Source organism: Macrobrachium rosenbergii, chromosome 9, assembly GCF_040412425.1.
Source record: "Macrobrachium rosenbergii isolate ZJJX-2024 chromosome 9, ASM4041242v1, whole genome shotgun sequence".
Lineage (NCBI taxonomy): Eukaryota > Metazoa > Arthropoda > Malacostraca > Decapoda > Palaemonidae > Macrobrachium > Macrobrachium rosenbergii.
Window position 1 is genome coordinate 30,322,758 of NC_089749.1, and position 23,903 is coordinate 30,346,660.

The 23,903-nt window shown below is 44.0% G+C and overlaps 1 protein-coding gene across 6 annotated transcripts in view; it reads left to right on the plus strand.

The window, feature by feature from the left end:
- Nucleotides 1–23,903, plus strand: part of LOC136841669 (meiosis-specific nuclear structural protein 1-like) — a 160,228-nt gene that overhangs the window by 108,863 nt on the left and 27,462 nt on the right. For all 6 annotated transcript variants that reach the window (XM_067108860.1, XM_067108857.1, XM_067108861.1 and 3 more), the window contains exon 9: nt 17,368–17,425. In XM_067108860.1, the coding sequence (XP_066964961.1) occupies nt 17,368–17,425 (58 nt within the window). The remainder of the gene's footprint in view (nt 1–17,367; nt 17,426–23,903) is intronic.

Sequence of the window (23,903 nt, forward strand, 5' to 3'; positions counted from 1 at the left end):
TACCAAGCGCCATTCTGTATTAGGGAACGCTCCCCCCATTCTAAATTCTACAAGTACAGCTTCAATCAAAGTTTTTTTTCCTATTAATTAGATACCATCAGGAGAAAATGCACATTGAGGCGTCTTGCCAAGGATTATCAGTATCATCAGGGGTGAGTATTGGAGCCCCTATTATTTTTTTATTGTTAGTTTTATATTCCGAACTGACCATTTTGTTGTTTCCAGTCGGAATTCTAACATTAGACCTTGTTTGGGCAGCATTTGTATCCACTCTCACTTTTCATTTGCAGGATGCAGTACTTTTACACTTTGGGGTGTACATGACTGACTTAATTTCCTTTTTGGAATGATGCATTATGTCACTTATATTTTGCCATTCTGTGGCAAGGACATCTTTGATGTTACTCATAATTTCCTTATGGAATTGATCAAATGCCACAAACTGTGTACAGTATCCCATTTGGGGGAGCGTGCGCAATCTTGGGAAGGTGGATCCTAGTATCCCTATTGGGGGAAAGATCCTCTTCAGCATCGATAGCTGTAGGGGGGATAGAATTCCTTCTGGAAGGTTTCTCCCATGGCTAGCTGAAATTTGTACCCCTGATCCTTCTGGGTTCAGCAGGGCGTGTCAGTGGCAATGTCCACTTCATATTCCTTAGTAAGAATGTCACCCCCATGTAAAGATTCCTTTACTTCCTCCGTGGGGTTAACCAGGGAGGTACTGGGGACTGATGGTACTGGGTTTTGGCCCAAACACTGATGTTGTTCAGAGAAAAGATTAAATATCTGCTGCCAGAGTTCTCTTGGAAAGATATAATCTCCCCCTTCCTCACCCCTACTGAACCCTAGGACCCATTGAGACAGCTTAAAACGGGCTGTTTCGTCCTTAAAGCGGCGTTCACACGATCGGACCTGGTTGTACAACACGTTGTACAACGTGTTGTACAACAGGTTCGATGAGCCGTCACACGGTCGAACCAACTTCCCAACCAACATCAGTTCAAGTCTCGCAGTTGAGTTAAAAAGATGCCGCTTGACAAAGACACAGTCATCGCTATTGGCCGAGCGTTGACACTTAGGAAAAAGAAAAAAAGATCGAAGTGGTCAAAGGAATGGCTTTTAAAAAGGGATGAAATTTCTCACACAAACCTGCTAGTAGATTTAAAATTAGAGCCAGATGATTGGCGTAACTATATGAGAATGGATGAGGTAGCATATTTATATCTGCGGAGGCTTGTTACTCCTTTTATAGTTCATAAAGATACGAACATGAGTTTATTTTCTTTTGCACATCTTCCCGGGAGCAATTCGGTTCCATCTCCCTAAGGACATCCTGGAGAGCAGAAATCCCCTTATTTCTTGCTATTTTGTTTGATTATTCTTTTGATTTTACTCTCCATAAAGCTGGATTATCTTTATAAGTTTGAATAAAATCCAATAAAATCTCCTTTTCATCTCTTTTGGTTTTATTTTCCTCTGAATTCATCTTACAATTTGTTCTTATCTCATCGAGCTCTGAGTAGCTACTGTTGTTTGATGTAGGGCGAGCGTTCACACGGTCGAACGGTTTGTCCAACCAGCTAAGCTCCGCCCACAAAAGTCAGACCCAGCCAGACTTTCATCGAACCGTTCGTCAAACGTGTTGTACAACCAAATACCTCGTTCACACGGCCGAACCTGGTTGTACAACCTGGTTGTACAACCAGGTTGTACAACCCGGTTCGACCGTGTGAACGCGCCTTAAAACTTGCTGCCAGGAGCATACTACAAATTTCACACATATCTGGCAACCAAGCAAATTTTCCTTGTATTTTACAAGGCTATGCTCATGGCAGGTCTTATGGGCTGTACCCACTGACAAAAAACGAACCAAGCAATTTGCTACGGAACACTTGAGCTGATGGTCCTGCTAATGGCAGCCCTGTAGTGATATAAAACAAGTTATTATTAGAAGCTACTGTAGTTAGTATTAATTGTTCTTAATGGGGGACACTTCTGTAATTCCTCATATAGTTTCCATATTACAGGTCAACTTGATAAGAAGTGTGTAGTTTTCATGTATTTTATTAAATATCGATGTTAACTTAAACCCTCTAAGGTTTAGGTTAGTTTTCACACCTGTGTATGGCTGTATTACTTACACTGCTAGTCCTTTTGCAATGGCTTTGTGAAATTTTAATTCTAATTGTCATGCCATTCAGACTAACTACTACGAACTAATTCGTTTAACTAACCCAAACTACTGTTTTATATGGCTTAGGTTAATGCTTTTATTATAATCTATGTTAAACTAAGAACAGAGGATTTCTTAGAGGATTCTTGTTTAACCTATTCTAGGCCACTGCCTACTCTAGGCTTATTTAAATCTTAAGGATATAAACTATACAGAAAATAACCCTCTTATAATCTGGTTTTCTGTTCTGTGTGGCCAAGACTACCCTTTTATCTGATATTTGACCACCGCTGTTTTAGGCTAATAGTAGGATATTCCCCCTGGTCTAGGTTTATATCACCTTTAAGGATGTAGGCTATATAAGACTCTACTAGTATGTAGCCCTACAGATAGGCTACAGAGTCGTAAAAACCAGGTTATTAGATTGAGCCTAGGATAATGTTTATATGTAATCCTATATAATCTGAGGCTTATTTGTTCTAAACTACCACTTAGACCAATTATGGGATATTTCCTAAAATGTTCTTTGTTACCATAGTATAAGTATTGCCTAATCTAGATTATTATAGATTACTCTTGAATGTATAGGATATATAAAAACAGAAACTTACTAATATGTAATCTTATAGTTAGGCTATTATTTTTGTCTAAACCAGGTTGTTGTTTATATCCAGTCCTAGGCTATTAGGCCTACTGTATAAAACAGTAACTCACTAATGTGTAACCTTGTAGGTAGGCTATCACTTACTCTAATACAGGCTACTGCCCAATCTGGATTATTTAATTCATGCTTAAGGGTATGGGTTACATAAAACACAATTACCTTAGTATGTATCCTTAAGACTAGGCTACCATTTCATCCAGGACAGATTACTATTGCATCTAGTCCTAGGTTACATCGTGTAGGCTAACAATTCAGTCCAATAATGGGATGTTTCATAAAAAGTTAGCACTTAACTTATTATAAGGTACTGCCTAGTCCTGGATTATTCAGATCATGCTTAAGTATACAGTAAACCCCCCGTATTCGCGGTCTCAAGGATTCGCAGACTCGCCTATTCACGGATTTCTCTATAGAACACATATACGTATTATTCGCTGAAAATCCGCCCATTCACTGTATTTTTCACTGAGAAATATTAACTAATTACTGTATTTTCATCTTATTTTCATGACTAAATGCACTTTTTGTGATGAAACTATTAAAATACTCAGGTAGTGCTCGAGTTACGATAGTTCACTTTATGATAATTCGATTTTGCAATGGGGTGAGCAATTAATACCAATACGACAATATTATTAAATAAAATTTTTAAAATTTCCCAAGGGCGCAGGCAGCAGCAGCATGCAATCAGGCAGCGAGAGAGACCAAATTACAATAGACCAGCTTCTTTTCCTCCAACTCTTTATCCCATCTTCTAGTTAAAAAAGTATCAGAGAATGATAAAAGTATTGTTATTAACGTTATACTCTTGCGTAAATGCGTACAGCCATAAACAACCGACTGAGAAACTATTGTGTTATTTATCACCGAATCAGTTAACAACAGCCCTTTTGCTTGTATTTCAACCATCGTACGGTAATACACAATTACTGTAGGTTATACTGTAGTACATATGACGTTAAGTAGAATAGGACTGATATATTTTTACATTATACCCTTATTCGGTATGGATAAAAGATCGTCAAGGAAATAAATTGCTAAATTTAAGCTGCAAGTTGTAGCTGAAGCTGAGAAAACAATGTTCAGGCCTCTAATGACTATAAATTATCGAAAGAATACATTACTGCTATTTTTACCCCGATAAACGATAAATATGTAAAGCTCGTATTATAATGAAATCAAGTGAAAATAGCGAACAACCAACGTCATCTATTAAAAAAAAAAAATAGGTAAAATAATTCACAACGAGACGTATTTAAGTTATATTTCGACTTAAAAACACTTTGACAGGATAACGAAAAATAACCCTGCCCCATATAAATAAAGTATCTAGAGATTCATTTACACTAACTAAAAGCAAGAAAAGCGCTCGGAACTGAGTTAAATGCGGCAAAATAAACACCGCTTAAACATTTCCAAACCAAAACATTGATCGTTATGATCACAGTTTATAATACAAAAACAATATAAGAATACTGTATACACAAGATTATTGGATACAGTGAATTGAGGCATAACATTTTCAAAGATTCATGGAAAAGATGCATATTCGTTATGTTGATGTTTTTGTAATACAATATGTGAATATAGAGTACAGTATAATGTAGGCTATGCTACCTTATATGCCTACAATATACCATAGTGTAGGCTAAGCTAATTCTTGTATGTTATTCAATTTCTCTTTGTATTGAAATATCCTAAGTCACTCTGCATAAACCTCCAGAATTAGCTGATATTAATAATCACTGTACCGTGTATGTATAGAGTATACTTTATAGTGTAGGGTAGGCTACCATACATGTATACATGGTACCAAATACCCTAGTGTAGGCTAGGCTATATTCGAGATACGTTTTTTCCAACAAATGATAGGTTTTTTGGAACCTAACCCCATCGTAAGTAGGATAATACCTGTATAAGCATTTTTAGTGTTTTTCTTTTGTGTTTGAACTATCAAAATAGGCAGCTCGAAGTGGTTTTTAGAAGGGTTCTAAGTATTTGCGGGTTCTAGCTATTTGCGGGGGAGTGTGGTACGCATTCCCCACAAATACAGGGGGTTTACTTTACAGGCTTATGTAAAGGAAAAATTTTTACTAATATGTAGCCTTATAGCTAGGCTACCAATTTAGTTTTCCCAAATATGACAAATTTTAAAAGTAATTTGTATTATTCCTAACATACAAACCTGAGGTCTTTACATAGGAATCACCTTCAGTGCAAGCTGGAAAAAATTAAGTATACATTAGTTTTACCAGACCACTGAGCTGATTAACAGCTCTCCTAGGGCTGGCCCAAAGGATTAGACTTTATTTTGCATGGCTAAGAACCAATTGGTTACTTAGCAACGCAACCTACAGCTTATTGTGGAATCCGAACCACAGTATAGCGAGAAATGAATTTCTATCACCAGAAATAAATTTCTCTAACTCTTCATCAGCCGGCCGGGGAATTGAACTCTGGCCCATCGAGTGACAGTCCGCAGCTCTACCAACTCACCCAACGAAGAGCTAGTGCAAGCTGGAGCAGGCTATTCTGCACAACAAGGTTGTTCGGTAGTTGTACTACTGGTGGGAGAGGCAAGGGGTACGCTCATCACCTCCCTTCGCTGAGTCAAGTAACCACTTGCCTTATAGCCCCAGTAACAGAATGAGGGGTGGCTAGAGGTGGGCAGCTTACGTAAATACCTTAGGTTTGTATGTAGGAAAAATACAGATTACTTTTAAAATTTGTCATGTGTTCCTACAGGAATACAAACCGTCGGTCTTTTCATAAGAAGACTTACTAAATGATGGGAGGATCTGAGTAGACTTCCTAACCAACTGGAGGTTCACCTCACCCAGGACTTTTTCCTGGTTGTGTAATGTCAAGCAGAGGAATCAGTCCCATGCCTCCTATCAGGGGAACAAAAGTGTGCTCGACTGTCAGACTTCTGGGGTTTTCAAAGTAATGGGTGCGAAAGCAGCATTACTCCGAAAAAGGCTTGGAAGAACATTGTGTCAGAGATAATAAAGCCAAGATAAGTAATGGGTTAGTTTTATTGTCCATCCCTCTCTCCCCTTCTAAGAGAGAGGGCAGGATATGCTTCTATTAGATCATAATAATGAAAAAAATAGAAAGGCTGATTACTCACCTGCATCTGTGTGCATCCAGCATACGTCGGTCTGGAAACCTATCCTCTGCCCGCCGTGAGAGGAAGGTATGAGAAGGAAAAAGGAGGGAGGCCAGTCACACACACACACACACACACTTTCACTTCTACTACTGTACATCTTAGACCAGATGCTACCTGAACCACTAAGGGAACTGGATGAGCTACACAACTTGTTGAGCAGCCACCACAGGACCCAAGGAAAAGGTGTCCAAGGACCTATGGGCAATGTCTCTCAGGTAAAAGGAGGTGAATGTTGTCTGACACAACCACACTCCTGCTCTCAGCACCTGATATACCGACTGGTTCTTCTTGAACACGAGGGAGGCTGCAATGCCCCTAATTTTGTGAACTCTGGGCCAGAATGTACTCGAGTTCTCATCGTTTAACGTTGAGTATACCCATTTGATAGTATCACGCACCCAAAAAGATATTGTGTTCTTGGACACCTCTTTCTTGGTCTTGCCAGTGCTAAAAAAAGACGTCGACACTTGGACCTGAGTTGCCGAGTCCTTTTAAGGTAGCGCCTCAGCACTCTTAACTGGACAAAGTAGCATCTCTCCTGGATCATTACCTACAAAGTCCTCTAGGGAGGGGATTGAAAACGACTTGAATCTGGTATCAGGGACTGATGAATTCTGTGTCTTCGCCACGAATCCTGGGATAAATTTGAACAAAACAGATCCCCATCCCCTCGAGTGTTTAACATTATAAGAAAGACCGTGAAGTTCGCCTACTCCCTTCGCCGATGCCAGGGCAAGCAGAAATACAGTCTTGAGGGTCAGATCCTGCCTGACAACCCTCGTAGATGCTCGTAAGGTGCATGAGTCAGGCTGCGAAGGACAAGAGTCACACCCCACTCAGGGGGCCTGAGTTCCCTGGGAGGGCAAGACTTTTCGAAGCTTCTCATCAGCATGGGGATCTCTCATGAGGAAGAGAGATCTATGTCTTTTAGGCATAGAACTAAGCCCAGGGTGGCTTTGTAGCCCTTAATTGCTAAAGGAAGACAAGAAAGTCTGCTACCTGCTGAACAGTATCTCGACCAAAGAGAAACCCCTTCCACGACACCAACCACAGAAGATGGTCCATTTTCCTTGATAGACATCCACGGAGGATTCCCGCAGCTATTCGGACATCGATGCTGTTATGGTGAGAAAAGCCTCTTGCTTGTAGGAGATGCTGGATAGTCTCCAGCCATTGAGGGATAGGGACTCGATGGACTGGTAGAACCTCTCTACATGGGGTTGGCAGAGGAGGTTGTGCCACAGGGGGATTTCTTTCGGTGCCTCAAATAGCAGAGCCAGCAGGCCTGGATACCACTTGGCATGCGGCCATCTGGGAGCCACCAGTGTCATTCTGAGATTCGTGGTGGTCATTACCCTGTTGATCACTTGACGAATAAGACAGAATGAAGGAAAAGCGTGTTTTAAGATTGTCCCACGGGCGCTGAAAGACGTCCTCTGCTACAGCCCAAGGATCTTGGACGACTGAGCAAGACACCAGCAACTTCCTGTTGTGCCATGTTGCGAAGAGATCTATCACTGGTCATCCCCACAGATTGAACAATCTTTCCATGATGTCTGGGTGTTGGGACCATTCTGTCCTTATCACTTGACCCTGATGGCTCAGTTTGTCTGCCACTACATTCATTTTGCCTAGGATGTATCTGGCTGACAACTCCACCATCAACTGATATAGTTGAAGAGACACTAGTCTCCCATGTTTGTTGACATAAGCCACTACCATGGTATTGTCGCTCGTGAGTACCACAGAGTGCCCCATTACATGATCCTGGAACTCTTGGAGAGCCAGAAAGGCCAGAAAGGATGTTGATGTGCAAGCGCTTGTCGTTCTGATTCCACATACCAGAGATTAGTAACTCTTCCAGGTGTGTGCCCCCATCCTTCCCCCGAGGCAACTGAAAACAGAAGCATCTCAGGAGGGGGAGTGAGAAGTTGGACTCGTATTACGAGGTTCCTGTCGTCTAGCCACCAGGCTAGGTCCTATCTCACTTCTCTTGAGAGAGGAATGGGAAGGGACGGCGGATCCCTTTCTTGAGACCAGAACTCCTTCATTCTCCACTGGAGGGAGCGAAGGTGAAGTCTCCCATGAGGGACCAGCTTCTCCAAAGACGACAGGTGAATGAGAACGACTTGCCACATTCGAGCTGGTTGTTCCTGTTGGGACTGGAATAACTGCACGGTCTCCCTGAACTTGCTGATATGGGAGTCTGAGGGAAACTCTCACTGCTGCTGTATCTATCAGCATGCCCAAGTACTTTATCCTCTGCTTGGGTATGAGGTCTGATTTCTCGAGATTTATCGCAATGCCTAGGCAGTGACAAAAATCAAGGAGACAGTCTCTGTCCTGGAGCAACTTCAAACGAGAGTTTCCCAGGATTAGCCAATTGTCAAGATACCTTAGAAGACATATCCCGTGCGAATGGGCCCAAGTTGAAACAAGGATGGACACTCTTGTGAACACCTGTGAAGCGGTTGATAGCCTGAAGCAAAGTGCCCTGAATTGATACACTGTCCCGTTGAGCATAAAGCGGAGGTACTTGTGAGAGGACTGATGGATGGGTATCTGGAAATGTGCATCCTGCAGATCCACCGTAAGCATGAAGGCGGACTCCCTGACAACTGCCAGAACTGACAGAGTCGTCTCCATTTTGAATCGAGTCTGTCAAATGTATCAATTCAAAGCTGACAGGTCAGTGACTGGTCTCCATCCCCCCTGATGCTTTCTCCATGAGAAGATCCTGCTGTAAAAGCCTGGAGACTAAGGTGTCATGACTTCCACAGCACCATTCTGCAGCATTGCCTTAACCTTGTTCTGTAGGGCACCTTCGACGAGCCAGGAACATATGTTTGTAGATGGACTGGAAGACTGGTGAGGGGTGGGGGAAACTCGAAGAGACGTAAATAGCCCACCCGAAGGACATTAACTACCCAGGACTCTGCTCCAAGTCACTGCCATGTTGCCCAATGGCTCGACAGGCAACCCCCCCCCTCAACCATTGGTAGCATATGGAGGTGAATGCTGCCCCTAGCTTCCTCTTCCCTTCTTCCCCCTACCTCCTCTCCCTGGCTGGGTAGAGGAACGAAAGGGGTGCTGTCTTGCACCCTTCCTGATGGGGGCCAAAGAAGGCTGGATATTCTTGCGAAGGGCCTTGGGATTTTGTGCTTTCCTAGGACCTGCAGAGGAAGGGCCAGCCTGATTTGAGGGTCGGGCTGCATTGGCACGCAAAGGCCCTGAAGTCTTTGCCATGGTGGAGTGGACAGGCAGTCGTCGTCATCGCCCTTCGATGATCCACTGTGGCGTCCACTTGCTCTCTGTCAAAAAGAGGAGTGGAACTCAGCAAAGGTCCGTTCCTTAAGGTTAAAAGCGATTTGGGACTTACAAACTTCAGAACTTGGCAGAGAGCTGTGTCTCACCTCTTAACTATCAAGTTTGCCCATAGGTTAGCTGTCTGGTGGGCCAGGTAAGTAATGGTCTTACCTCTGGACAGGAACAGTCTGTTAAGGCTGTCCATTTCCTCGGGGAGTGATGAAGAGGAAGTGACAACCTTGGCTACTGTTGTAGACCAATGGTTGATCAAAGAGACCGCTTGAAATGCTGCCACTGTAGTTGTTTCCAAGGTGGCTGACTCCTGTGTGAGAGGGAGATGTTTTCCATTCGGAGTTGCTCTAACGACAGACCTGGACTGAGATGAACTAAGTCTGGGTCAATCTGTGCAGTCGGGACTGACCTGTTTGAAGGCTTGTAAAATTTCTTTTGATGAGGGAGTGCTGTAGGAAGCAGCTTAAACGAGTGGCTGGCTCGAAGTGAGTTCTCCCTTCCAGATGAGAGAACTTACTTGACCCAGGACTGATTCTTCAAGCTTCAACCATGGCAGCTCTATTGATGGTAAAGATTCCCTGCAGGGCTCAACCAGGGCTTCGAGGCCCGAAGGAACAACTCCCTCATCAGCCAGGGTCTCGTCCCTGAGACTGTTGTACTGACAGATCAGTTTAACAATCTCAACGTAGGAGCTCTGCAGCTCGGGGGTATCCACGTCCTCGGGGAGAGGACCTTCTGGCCCTTTCAAGTCGTGCTCCTCCCGAGTTATTCTCTCTGCAGGTGAGAGACCCTCATCAGAGACATACGAAGGGCTGTGATGGGAGACGAAATCCCGATCGCCAGACCAAATCCCGATCACCAACCTGAGTCCTGTGCATTCCACGGCTTCCGGTATAGCCCCAGGAGGTTGAAGGAACCAGTGATAGGGGCCTAGCAGACTTTGTTGACTTACGGAGGCCGAAGCCTCGGCAGGAGAGGAAGGCCGTGAACGTTGTCAACCCTCGGTGACGATCGATGTATGGGTTTGGGAGAACTCCCACCATGTGAAGATGAACAGGGGTTGTCCCAGGGAGAGCACACGCACCCTTGCGAATGCGCATAGGAGCTATCCCAAGGAGAGTAGATTCGCTCACGCGAACGTGAGTGGGAACTGCCCCTGGGAGAATGATCGCACCCCATTGTGCAAGAGCATGGTCTTTCCCAACAACATGTAGGACTTTTCTTCAAGGCCGAGGCCTCTATTGGTCTGCCTGGTGTGTGAACCCTAGGGTCGACATTGCTGACTTGGGACCCGATCCTCCGAACATCCAAGGCGCGGCTCTTGGAAGCCGCGTCCTGGGTCGGGGATGGGGGTGATGTCTGCACGTTGCATACCCACTCTCTCTCTCTCTCTCTCTCTCTCTCTGTAGGCCGCATCTCGGTCCAGGGACTGTGAACGCTTATTTTAGCAGCGCGGGTCCATTGGAGCCCAGGGGTAAGAACCTTTGGGGGCACAGGTTGAGGAGACCTGTATGCGTGGATCGACCAGGGCATGGGAGTGCATTGCAGATGATGTTGCTGCCATGATGGGAATGAGCCTCCAGGTCAGAACCATGGAGCTCTGTATGGAAGAAGGATCTTTACTAGGCATTAGAGATGTCTGGTGTCTGGTACTGGTGCCCTGGGTGTCAGCCGCATCATGGCTGATCCCAGGGCACACTGCTTCCGCGCCTCAGACGTCCGGCGCCACCTGAGTCGCGGGTTCCCTGTCCTGAGACAGTGGATAGGCACATTCCGTGCCGTGGATGTCTGGAGACACCTGAGATGTGGGTCCCCCGTCCTGGGACGGGAGATTTGTACTCCGTGCCCCAGATGTCCAAGAACACCTGAGACGCAGGTTCCCCGTCCTGGGATGGGGGAGAGTTGTAGAGAGACCTACGTGCTCGTTCCGGAGAATAAGACGCGTAGTGAGAGGGCCCACTGGCCTTTTCACAGTCTAGAGCTGCCGCCCTTCCCCTCTACGGGTCTGTCTGCCTAACAGAACTCTCAGAAGGGAAGGGGTCTTCATGTGGTCTAGAGCCACCGCCTTCTTCTTATTCGGGTCTGTCCGCCTAACAGGACCCTCAGAAGAAGAAGGGAAGGAGGTGCAAAGTGGAGAAGATACTGGTGACGTTGAAGGGGAATGGGACCTCTTCCTCGATGTCCTCTCTCTCTTGTACTGCTTCACTAATTCAGCCAGAATATCCTTAATGTCAGGAGACATTGGAGGGCACGTCGATGTTGATGGGACTGGATGAATGACGGAGGGTGCCATGACAGTTGTTATGGTGACCCTAGATCCCATAACTGAAACCGTAGTCCCAGTTACTGACGTCGCGTGCAATCAAGTCCCGCACCGATGGTTCCCCTGGAAGACCTAGGGATGGCCAGAGGTTTCTAAGATCTTGAAAGGTCTTTCCAACCTCCCCCAGACCTGAAAAAGATGGAATATCAGAGGCTACCTCCCTTTGCCCAGGGGGTGAATGCTCCCCCCCCAAGAGCAAATGGAGGAAGCCCTCAAGAAATTGTGACAGGCCCCGCTCCTCCATACCCACCCCCTATTGTCAAAGCACCACGGAAATGTGGAGCAGTGATTTCTCCCATAGATGAAGCAGCAGCCAAACGGAATCACATGGGAAGAGACAAGGAGCTACCTGGCGTCCTTGGAGGAGAATACCCCTCCGAAGACGGACGAGCAGCCTTCTTGGATTTCCTCTTTCCAGCGAACCTCTTCCACTGCTCTGGTCACCAATCACAACACTCGGGACAAGTATTAGTCACTGAAAGCGTGCTTGCAGCCTTTGGTGCAAACAGTGTGCAGTCTACCTCAAAGGGTGAAAGAAAGCAATTGCAACATCGCTCTCCCACACCTGGGGAAAAGCAAGATTTAGGCTTAGTAGATGATTCTTGGGTTTGCACGATATCCAAGAATAAGAACAGATATATCACAATTATACTTTAAGCACAACAAAAAGGAAGGGAAAAACCAAGATGAAATGCAGGTAGAACAGCCAGGAAACGTTCGGGCAGAGGAAGATAGGATTGCATCCACTCTCAGCAAAAGCTATAAGACAATTGGTTACTCAACTCAGTGAAGGGAGGTGGTGAGGGTACACCCTGCCTCCCCCACCGGTAGTGCAACTACTGAACAACCTTGTTGTGTAGAATAGCCTGCTCCAGCTTGCGCTAAAGGTAATTCCCATGCAAAGACTGATGGTTTGTATTTGTGTAGGAATAAATTGTTATTATCTGATCCTAGGGTCCTTGGTCTAAGCTAGGCCACTTAAGGGTACGTAATCCTAGGTTATATGCTACAGACAACATCCACTATTAGTCTAGTCTAAGTTATTCTCACTTACTGCCTAGATTATTGTAGACATTGTATAATCTGAAAGGATTTTTTATAGTAATGATAAGTTGTGGAACATTTCTTTCAGTTAAAACATTTAGTTAGAATGACAAATTCTTTAAAACAATCTGTGCTTTACGAAACTAGCAATCAGTGATGAGTAAGCTCCAAACAATGTTTTGGCAAGAAATGCTAGGTTCCGGCTTTCTCACACAAATTAATTATGAATTCCAAAAGTTTCAAACTAAAACTTTAACTGGAACTTAAGCACTTACCTTGCTATTTTTGATGTTTCCATGATCCTCGCTAATGAAATTGGAGAAAAAAAGTAGAATTTTTTCAGAGCACTGGTAATAATAAACCTTACTGTGTTGACCAACGAAGAGTAATGCTTCTTGGTCTCCGCTCAGGTCTATTGTTGACACTATGGCGGACTGCGCATGCGCATTAATCACTTCTTTTATGCAAGTTTTGACAATGGAAGAACCTGGGTATACAGCCTCGCTGTAGAGATTTGGGAAAATGCCCCCCTTATCTTTGAGTCCATTACATACTCCATCAAGTATTACAGTGTCTGTCACTATGACAATACCTGGCTGCAATGACCAGCTAAAAGAGAATATTTTGACATTAGTTTGGTCACCATGGAGCTCTGGAGACCATGGAAGGGTAACTCCTTGAGGAAGAAACAAGCAACTACAGTCAAAAATTAAAATTAGTTTTAATAATGGTAAAATTAAATTTACTTAATAATATATAATACAAAATAGTATCAGAACAAGATTTTACAGTAAATGCCCTTAAGTAAAAAATTGAGGGTTCTAAGTGAAAAAAAAATAACAAAAATATGTAAAAAAGAATATTGTTGAACTTTGGCTATGTTTTTTGGTGATTTTTAAATTGGTATGAGAACACCGTGGGCAAAACATACCCTCTTATGTTTTTATGTATAGCACACATGCTAATAACACATCAGAGGCATCTTTTGTTTTGTTTTTATAAATGGCATATATATAGAATTATGGCCACAAGTACAACTGCCAACAACAGTTTTTGAACTTGATTGTACAGTAAACCCCCCTATTCGCGATTTCACGATTCATGGACTCACCTATTCACAGATTTCACTGTGGAACGTATCTACCCATTATTTGCGGAAAATTCGCCCATTCGCGGTATTTTTAACTGAGAAATATTCACTAATTACTCTATTTTTATCTCATTTTCATGGCTAAATGCACTTTTTGTGATAAAACTATTAAAATACTCAGGTAATGCTCGAGTTACAAAAATTTACCTTACGGTAATTCGATTTTGCAATGGAGTAAGCAATTCATACTAATAGACAATATTATTAATAAAATATTTTTAAATTTCGTGAGGGCGCAGGCAGCAGCATAATCAGGCAGTGAGAGATACCAAATTACAATAGACAACTTTTCCTCCATCTCTTTATCCCATCTTCTAGTTAAAAAAGTAAAAGAGAATGATAAAAGTATTGTCAGCAACGTAATACTCTTGCGTAAATACATACAGCCATAAACAACCGACCGAGAAATGGTTGTTTTGTTGATAACCGAATCGGATAACAACAGCCGTTTACCTGGTATTTCAATCAACGTACAGTAATACACAATTACCTTAGCTTATAACACAAATGACGTTAAGTAGAATAGGACTGATATATTTTTATGTTATACCCTTATTCGGTATGGATAAAAGATGGCAAGGAAATATACTGCTAAATTTAAGCTGCAAGTTTTAGCTGAAGCTGAGAAAACAATGTTCAAGCTGCTAATGACTATACTGTAAATTATCGTGCATCAGCAACATGGAAGAAACTTGATCGTAATTAAAATTGGAGAGAAAGTATTTTAATCAAAACTACTGGGCATGAAAGAACACATTACTGTTATTTTTACACCGATAAACGATAAATATGTAAAGCTCGTATTATGATGAAATCAAGTGAAAATAACGGACAGAATCTTGAATTTTTTTTATACAAAACAAATGTCCCCAAACAGCCATCGTCATCTATTAACAAAAAATAGCTGAGTTAATTTCACAATGAGACGTATTTTAGTTATTTTTCAACTTAAAAACACTTCGTATAACGAAAAATAACCTTGTCCCATATAAATAAAGTATCTAGAGATTCATTTACACTAACTAGAAGGAAGAAAAGTGCTCTGAACTGAATTAAATACTGCGAAATAAACACGTACATAAACGATTTCCAAACCAAAACATTGATCGCTATGACCGCAATTTATAATACACAAGCAATGTAAGAATATATACAATACTGTATTATTGGATACAGTGAATTAAGGCATAATATTTTAAAATATGCATATTAGTTATGTTGACATTTGTATAATACGATATGTGAATATAGAGTACAGTGAACCCCCCGTATTCGCGGGGGATGCGTCCCACACCCCCCCACGAATAGGTCAAATCCGCGAATGCTTAAAACCCCTCTAAAAACACTTAGAACTGCCCATTTTGATAGCTTAAACCAAGAAAACCCCTGTAAAAATGCTTATACCTGAGTATTTTAATAGTTTTATCACAAAAAGTGCATTTATTCATGAAAATTATATGAAAATACAGTAATTAGTGAATATTTCTCAGTGAAAAATACCGCGAATGGGCGAATTTTCAGCGAAAAATGGCTAGATATGTTCCACAGAGAAACCCACGAATGCGTGAGTCCGCAAACCATGAGAACGTGAATACAGGGGGTTCACTGTACAGTATAATGCAGGCTACCCTACCGTATATGTATACAATGTACCATAGTGTAGGCTAAGCTCATTCTTGTTATTCAATTTCTCTTTGCACTGAATTATGTAATGACCACCTTTGACCATCACAATAATTAATATAGATATCCAAAATTAGGTTCTTTCACACCTGATTGATCAGGGCTACAGTGGTATTTTTGTTTTACTTTTTTAGAACACTCCAAAGAGCCAGATCACAGTAGCACAAGAGGACAATATGGAATATTCAAAGAGGGATAAAAATACTAAAAAAAAAATAAGCAAACAAATTTATTACAAACAATATCTTGATAAATTTTAGACAGTACCCGAAAAGCTGAAATATTTAGGGAGGTAGGAACACCTTCAATAACAAAACACAGATACTACCGTCATTCGCCCAGCTAACTCTCGCTCATGAAGTCGAAGGGAAAGAAATAAGGGGAGAGGAAGGAATTTACCTTACACACCAGTACGTATTTAACTCTATCATACGACAGTAAGAGAAAAAAAAAGACAGAAGAGAACCTTACACCTATTCCAATAACTTATACAATATCCAACAAAAACTAATATTTACACTGATAATTGATGGTGTCATAAGGAATATATATACAAATCGATGCAGGCGAGGAACACCGACGTAACGCAGCAATAAGGCTGTCCAAAAGACATGAAGAAACATTACACACTAGCAGGGTGAAAACTGACATGCGTCAGTGGCGTCCCAAAGAAAAATTTAATGATTCATATGCTCTTACCAAGTGTATCATACAGAGAAAGTCTTGTCACGACTCTGAAGGACAAGCACGGCAGCAGTGGCAAGGGCAGAACCCCAAAATCACACCTGCAGGTATTGCAGGAAAAGCAGTGGAGAACTCCTGGAGGCACAGGAGCGTAGTCAACACACAGGATCAAGAAGAGGTAATCCCCTGCAGGTGAAGGATCATGGCAAAGCGCCCAGGTGTCCTGTAAACAATCCTCCAAGGCCATGATCTAACTCTCCCAAAGATACTGTCAATGTAAAGCTGTAGGTAAAAGCTGTCCTTCCAGTATGAAATAGCTGAGCACACACTCCCACACTCGCCCAAAGAATCCCACAACGCATGCGAGAACAGGATAAGCGAGCCATTGAACGATCAAAACATGAAAAGATAAAAAAAAACAACACTCATGGGCAAGGTACCACTTACACAAAAAAAACCAGTGGTGGTGGGGGAAAAAAGACCCAAATCCAGCTTCTCGTGACTGAGCAAAACAAAGCAAAAAAACTATTTTAAAGTCACAAATAAATTCAAATTACGAATAATCTGCATGCAATTATTACAATTATCATAAGTCACTTTGCATGAACCTCCAGAATTAGCTGATATTAATAATTGCTATACTGTGTATGTATAGAGTATACTTTATAGTGTAGGCTAGGCTACCTTATATGTATACATGGTACCGAATACCCTAGTGTAGGCTAGGCTATGTTTGAGATACGTTTTGGTATTTCTTACGTTTTTTCCAACAAACGATGGGTTTTTTTTGGAACCTAACCCCATCGTAAGTAGGATAATACCTGTAAAAGCATTTTTAGTTTGTTTTTTGTGTGTTTGAACTATCAAAATAGGCAGTTCTAAGTGTTTTTAGGAGGGTTCTAAGTATTCGCGGGTTTTAGCTATTCCTGGGGGTGTGTGGTACGCATTCCCTGCGAATATGGGGGGTTTACTGTAGTTTGATCATTTTACAGCAATGTAGAACAATTTTTCATTTTTTGATGTGTTTACCTTACATTGTACTTTTAGTTACTTTTATCATTAGTTTTATATTTCAGTAAAACTTTAATCCTTTATGCATGTAAAAGTGTGTTTAACAGATGTTACCATTATCTGTGATACAGCATACATGTTTCAGATACAAACATGAGGAGATTAGGCAAGAACAACAAAAAGAGGCAGAATATAGGAAACTGGTAAGTTGATCTCTTCTAATGGTCATTTCTGAGTCCAGTCCCGTGTCAGCCGGTGAAATTCCATTACAGCACGAATTTCTAGGTATAACCTTGCTAGATATACCAGAGAAAAAGAGCTTTCAGGAAAGCTGGGGTTACTACCCCCAGTCGAGCGTCTTCTAGGAAGGCATCGGTATAAGAAGGTGAGTGAATTACCACTACCACGGAAACCTACTGAAAGATCTCTCCCTATCAAAATCCCCGAACAGAGCGGTGAGCCGTTACAGCCCCCACACCAAACACCCCGCCAGGACGGCGACACCAGCGCCACCTACCTCATTCCATTTTCTAGCACGTGAAATCGCTGTTTCTTTTGTGTGCTCGTCTCCATTATTTTGGAATTTTCTGCTTTCTGCGATGGCGTCGAGCAGCTTTACCATTTCCAAGTTAAGTACCATCTTCTTGTGGGGTTTTGTTCTATTTTTTGGCTGTTACGGTCTCGTATTTTCATAAATATTGAGATCTTATTATGTCGCCACACGGCCCCCCGCCAGCCATGTCGATCATGGCGACTCCTTCTGTTCTTTTCAGTTGGAGTTGTCTCCTCGTCGTTATAGATAGATTTTGCCCCCTTGGTTCCCCTTCCTGGTGGTTCCTTGCGGTGGCTCCCCTTATGAATTACGTTCAATTGGCCTACTGGCCTTTGTGGGAGTGATGCCTTGTTTAGGTACCCCTCCAGGTTGGGTTCCTGTTGTTTTTGGTCTTACTAGGCTAATTAATTTTTGCTTGAAGATGGTGCTCTCTTTGTAGTTTTATTTTTATTTTTATTGTTTTTATTATTTTATTGGGTGGTTTACCTCGGGTGCTGGCGGCAGCCTCAGATCTAACCGCTTCCCCTGGTAGGCTACGCCTCTGTTGAGCACATTTTAGTTTTTATGAGTGATGGTTATCCTGTGGAGTAGGCTTGTTTGCTTCCATCCCCTTGCCCTGGGTGGGAGTTCAGGTTGAGGGAGTTTTGTTGCTGTTTTCCTCCGGGATCGTTTTTCGGTGGGCAGAGTGAGCCCCCTTAGTTCTCTTCCTCCATTTGGGGGAATCGAGTTCTTGGGATGTGTTTCCTCTAGGCTAGTCGCCCCTGCCCGCCATTCTCGATCCCGGTTGGTTCTCGGCACAAAATTTCTCTCCCCTGTTGCTTCCTCCTCCCCTTTTGCCCTCCTTTTCCTAGCCTATATTAAGGTTAGGTCCATATTAGGCTTCGCCTAGGTAGGAGTCGGGCTTCTCCCGAAGTCTCCTTGGTTGCTTCCCAGTCATATTACCCTCCAAGATTCATTGTCTGGGAGGTATGGTGCAGTTGAGCGGGTGAGCTTCTCCCCCGTCTCCTGTTCCTTCCTGGTAGCCTACCCTCCTCCTCCTTCCCCCTCCTCCTCTCCAGCCTTGCTCTACTGCAGGAGTACTCTCCTTAAATTCATGGATATATATAATATTCATGGTGACGCTAGATGGCGTTTTCTCCGAGTTCAGGGACTTCTTCCACCGTTCGATGTCGGTAACCCTTGGCGATTCGCTCTCCGGGCCATCCAACATGATGGCAAGCTGACACTTGATGGTCTTGGCACGAGACGGTTGGAGGAATTGGAGTTCTTCCCCTGTTGATCTCCTGCCCCTTACCCAGGCTTCGTGAGACTTACGGAGGAAGCTTGGATTCGGTCAGACAAGGTTCCTAGGGAGACTGTCATCGTCCCTAGGGACCAAGCTCAGTCGGCTCTCCCAAGTCGCACTCTGACGGAGTGGCAGGCAGATAATACGAAAATTGACTCCTTTCAAGGGCAACTTTACCATGTTCGCCCTGGGAGACAACCTACCCACCCCTTGCTTGACAAAGTCGCTTCTGGCTACGGCCCGAGCGTGCTTTGATGGTAATCCGCTACCACAGCTAAGGGAGACAGACCCTACTTCCTGGTATTCCCAGGAAGTAATGAGTTCTGGTCAGACGCCCCGTCCACTTTCACGGTTGGGAAGCTGGACCCCTTCTGCGCTTCCACGCAGTTTAGTGAGCAGCTCCCAAGCTGCCGGAAGCTCTTTTGAAAGCGGAGTTTGATGCCCCGGACTTAAGTTAGCCCGGTCGTTGAACTCCGTATGCCTTACGGAAGCTACTGCCGCCTCCTCTCCTGCTCGGACGAGCCTTTCTTTCAAGTTTTGGCTAAATCCTTGCTGGCAGGCTTCCAGTCTGACCTATTTGAATTTATCATGGCCAGACTGGAATGTAGGAAGTTCATCTTTGCCGATGCGACTATCCGCCACGAGCCTAACAAGCTCGTGAAAAGCTCGATCTGGGGACCTAACCTCTTCCCTGAAGAGGAGGTCACGAATGTTATGGCCGAGGCTACACGGGCCAACCAGAGTCTTCGTTCTCGCTGGGGCATTTCTGGCCTATAAGCGTAAGACCCCAGAATCGGCCGGCCCCAATCGAGAGGAGGTAAACGCTTCAGGAGGCATAAGAGGCCCCACCATCAGGCGGTAGTCCAAGCCGTCCCCGGTCTCGGCAGTAGCGCAGCCTTCTACTTCTAAGGCTCACCCCCAACAGTATGTGCTGGTCCAACCAGCTGCACCCTCCTATGTGGCCTCACCGGCATAACCCCACATATGAGGGCCGTGGTTATTTTCACGGCCTTAATAGGGTTGCAAGGGGAGGAAGAGGCAAAGCCCCTCATAGAGGGAAGCCCAACACCACCCCAAGGGGAAGACCTGGACGTGGTAGGGGGAATAAACCCGCTCCCTCCCACTGAGAGAACACAGGTAGGCGGTCGCCTGTTTTGGTTCAGGGACCAATGGACCTTCAGCCCTTGGGCACACAGCATTGTGTCCAAAGGACTAGGATGGAGCTGGATCAAAACCCTCCTCCTCTAACCAGGTTTTACCAGCCACCCACATCAATCCTAAAGGATTATGTGACAGAATTGCTCAACAAACGAGCAATAAAGAAAGTAAGGCACCTAAAGTTTCAAGGCAGGTTATTCACTGTTCCCAAAAAGACTCCGATCAGCAAAGAGTGATCCTGGATCTGTCGCGTCTAAATCTCTACATAAAAATGCGACAAATTTCGCATGCTTACGGTAGCTCAGGCACGGACTCTACTTCCGCGTGGAGCCGTCACCACCTCTATCGATCTTTCAGACGCTTATTATCACATCCCGGTTGCGCGGAACTTCTCTCAGTTCCTCGGTTTCAGACTCGGGAATCAAGCCTACTCCTTCAGGGTCATGCCCTTCGGTCTGAACATTGCGCCCAGGATATTCACAAAGCTGGCGGACACGGTAGTACAACAACTCCGGTCTCAAGGGATATCCCTAGCAGCATATTTGGACGATTGGATAATTTGGGCACCAACAGTTCCGGAGTGTCAGAAAGCCACGTCCATAGTCATCAATTTCCTGGAGTCGCTAGGGTTTTCAACTGAACAAAGAGAAGTCCCGCCTGACTCGAGTCCCGGTTTCAGTGGTTGGGTCTCCAGTGGGATCTGTCATCTCACACGCTGTCCCTTCCGCCTCCCAAGAGGAAAGAGATAGCATCTCTCACCAGGAGATTCCTCAAAAATCCATCAGCATCCCGCCGGTCCCAAGAAAGGGTCCTTGGATCTCTTCAGTTTGCCTCAGTGACAAACCTGCTATTAAAAGCGAAATTAAAAGACATAAACAGAGTGTGGCGGAGTCGAGCCAATGTCAAGCTCAGAGACAAGGTCTCCTCTATTCCTCAAATCTTAAAGACAAGATTGCGACCTTGGACCTCGGTCAGAGGCCTGTCCAATACAGTTCCGCTTCAATTTCCCCCTCCGGCACTAGTAATTCACACAGACGCTTCCCTAAAGCGGCTGGGGGGGATATTCACCAAAACAAAAGTACAAGGAACGTGGTCCACAATGTTTCAGCAGTTCCATATAAACACCCTGGAAGCTATGGCGGTCTTTCTAACTCTGAAGAAAATCCGCCCCAACCGGATTCATATCAGGTTGGTATTGGACAGCGCAGTGGTAGTTCATTGCATCAACAGGGCGGCTCCAAATCAGGCCGAGTAAACCAAGTAATGGTTGCTATCTTCTCCCTGGCGAACAAGCACGGCTGGCACCTGTCAGCCACCCACCTAGCGGGGTGCGGAACGTGGTGGCGGATTCCCTGTCCAGGACTACTCCGTTGGAGACGGAGTGGTCCCTGGACGGGAATCTTTCAAATGGATTTGCCGCCGGGTTCCGGGCCTCCAAGTGGATCTGTTCGCAACGGAGAGCAACTTCAAGCTCCCCTGTTATGTGGCCCCCAACCTGGACCCTCAGGCGTTCGCCATAGACGCAATGACAGTAGATTGGAACAATTGGGAGAAGATTTATCTTTTCCCCAATAAATTTACTGCTGAAAGTTTTACACAAACTCAGGACATTCAAAGGTCAATTAGCCCTAGTAGCCCCTATTGGCCGAAGAGCAATTGGTTCCTCTTCTTCAGGAACTGGGATTACGGAGTCTTCGGATTCCCAAGCCCATTCTGACTCAGACAGTACAAACCAAGACTGTGTCAGCTTCCTCAAGAATTCAGAATGCCCTAGTTTTATGGACTTTATAAAATTCGCAGCCCAAAAGGAGCAAACATTGACCCTGTCAACACTCTGTTTTTAGAATCAGATAAAAGAGATTCTACTCTTAGACAGTATGACTCAGCAGTCAAAAATTAGCCTCCTTCCTAAAAGCATCTGAAGCCAAAATCATGACAGCTAATTTAGGAGTTTCCTTCTTTAGATCATTGTTTGAGAAAGGCCTTGCTCCGCCCACTATTACCACAATCAAGTCAGCATTAAAGAAAGTATTTCTTTACGGCTTTAAAATCGACCTTACAGATTCCTACTTTTCATCTATCCCCAGAGCATGCGCTCGTCTGAGACCAGTATCACGCCCACAGTCTGTTACGTGGTTTCTCAATGACGTCCTCAAGTTAGCATCAGAGATGGATAACTTTCATTGCTCTTATCAGGATCTGTTAAGGAAGACTTTATTTTTGATTAGCTTGGCTTCAGGTGCTAGAATCTCAGAGCTGTCGGCTCTCACTAGAGGTGATAATTTTGTGAACTTCCTCCCGTCTGGAGAGGTCCTCCTTTCCCCTGACCCTAGATTTTTAGCTAAGAACGAAGACCCACAGGACAGGTGGTCTCCTTGGAAGGTGGTGCCCTTCCTCAAGACCAGTCTTTATGTCCAGTTTATACACTTAAATCTTACCTTTTAAGAACTCCACAGAGTAAGTCGGGTCCTCTTTTTATCAGGGAGAAAGGTGGTACTCTTTCACTAAATGCTATAAGACAACAAATTCTATATTTCATTAAACAGGCCAACCCAGATTCAGTTCCCAAGGTTCATGATATTCGAGCAGTTGCTACTTCCATTAATTACTTTCATAATATGGACTTTTCGGAGTTATCTAAATTTACGGGTTGGAAATCACCTCTAGTGTTTAAACGCCACTATTTAAAATCGCTCGAAGCCCTGAAATTTTCTACCATAGCTGTGGGAAGTGTCATCTCCCCACCTTAATTAATCATATCCTTGTCCTTTCCTTTCCCCCCCCGCCCGCCTGCCTCATTTACTTTTCTGCTTATTCTCCTGGTTGATTATACCTCACTGCCTGGCTCCTCATATTGATGTTTCTTGTACCTGTTGATGGAAAAAGTGTAATCTGACATGCCATGATTGTTTCTCTTATGGGGTACTGGACAGTTTTTATTTGGCTCCACGTACCCCAGATGGATGTATATGTTAATGCTCATTGATTTTGTCTCTTACGTGTTTAGCCTAAGTTTACGTGTATAGTATTAAGGTTATATTTGCAGTTATTTTGTGCGCTTTTCATGTTTCACCTTGCTTTAAGTAATTTTAAGGTTTTTTGGGGCTTTTTCTCCGTCGTGCCGGGGACCTCCCCACGTTTCATAGTATTAAGTTTTTTAATGTGCCTTAGATTTAGTATGCCTTAGTCTTAATATTCTTGCTACACGGAAGAGATTGCTTAATTAAAATTATTTTGGTAAAACTTTTGCCTTTTCTTCAGATTACCCCCCATTTCTTTTTCCTGGTAGTTGCAGCCTTGGCATGATTCTCTATCACGATTTCACCGGCTGACACGGGACTGGACTCAGAAAAGGGATTTTGACAAAGGAAAAATCTATTTCTGAGGAAGGTCCCGTCACCCGGTGACCCTCCCTGAATTACCTAGTACTCTCCCCCTCTTGCACATGCCAAGTCTGGGGTTAGTGCTAGCATGGAATGAGGTAGGTGGCGCTGGTGTCGCCGTCCTGGCGGGTGTTTGGTGTGGGGGCTGTAACGGCTCACCGCTCTGTTCCGGGGATTTTGATAGGGAGAGATCTTTCGAGTAGGTTTCCGTGGTAGTGGTAATTCACTCACCCCTTCTTATACCGACGCCTTCCTAGAAGACGCCTCGACTGGGGTAGTAACCCCAGCTTTCCTGAAAGCTC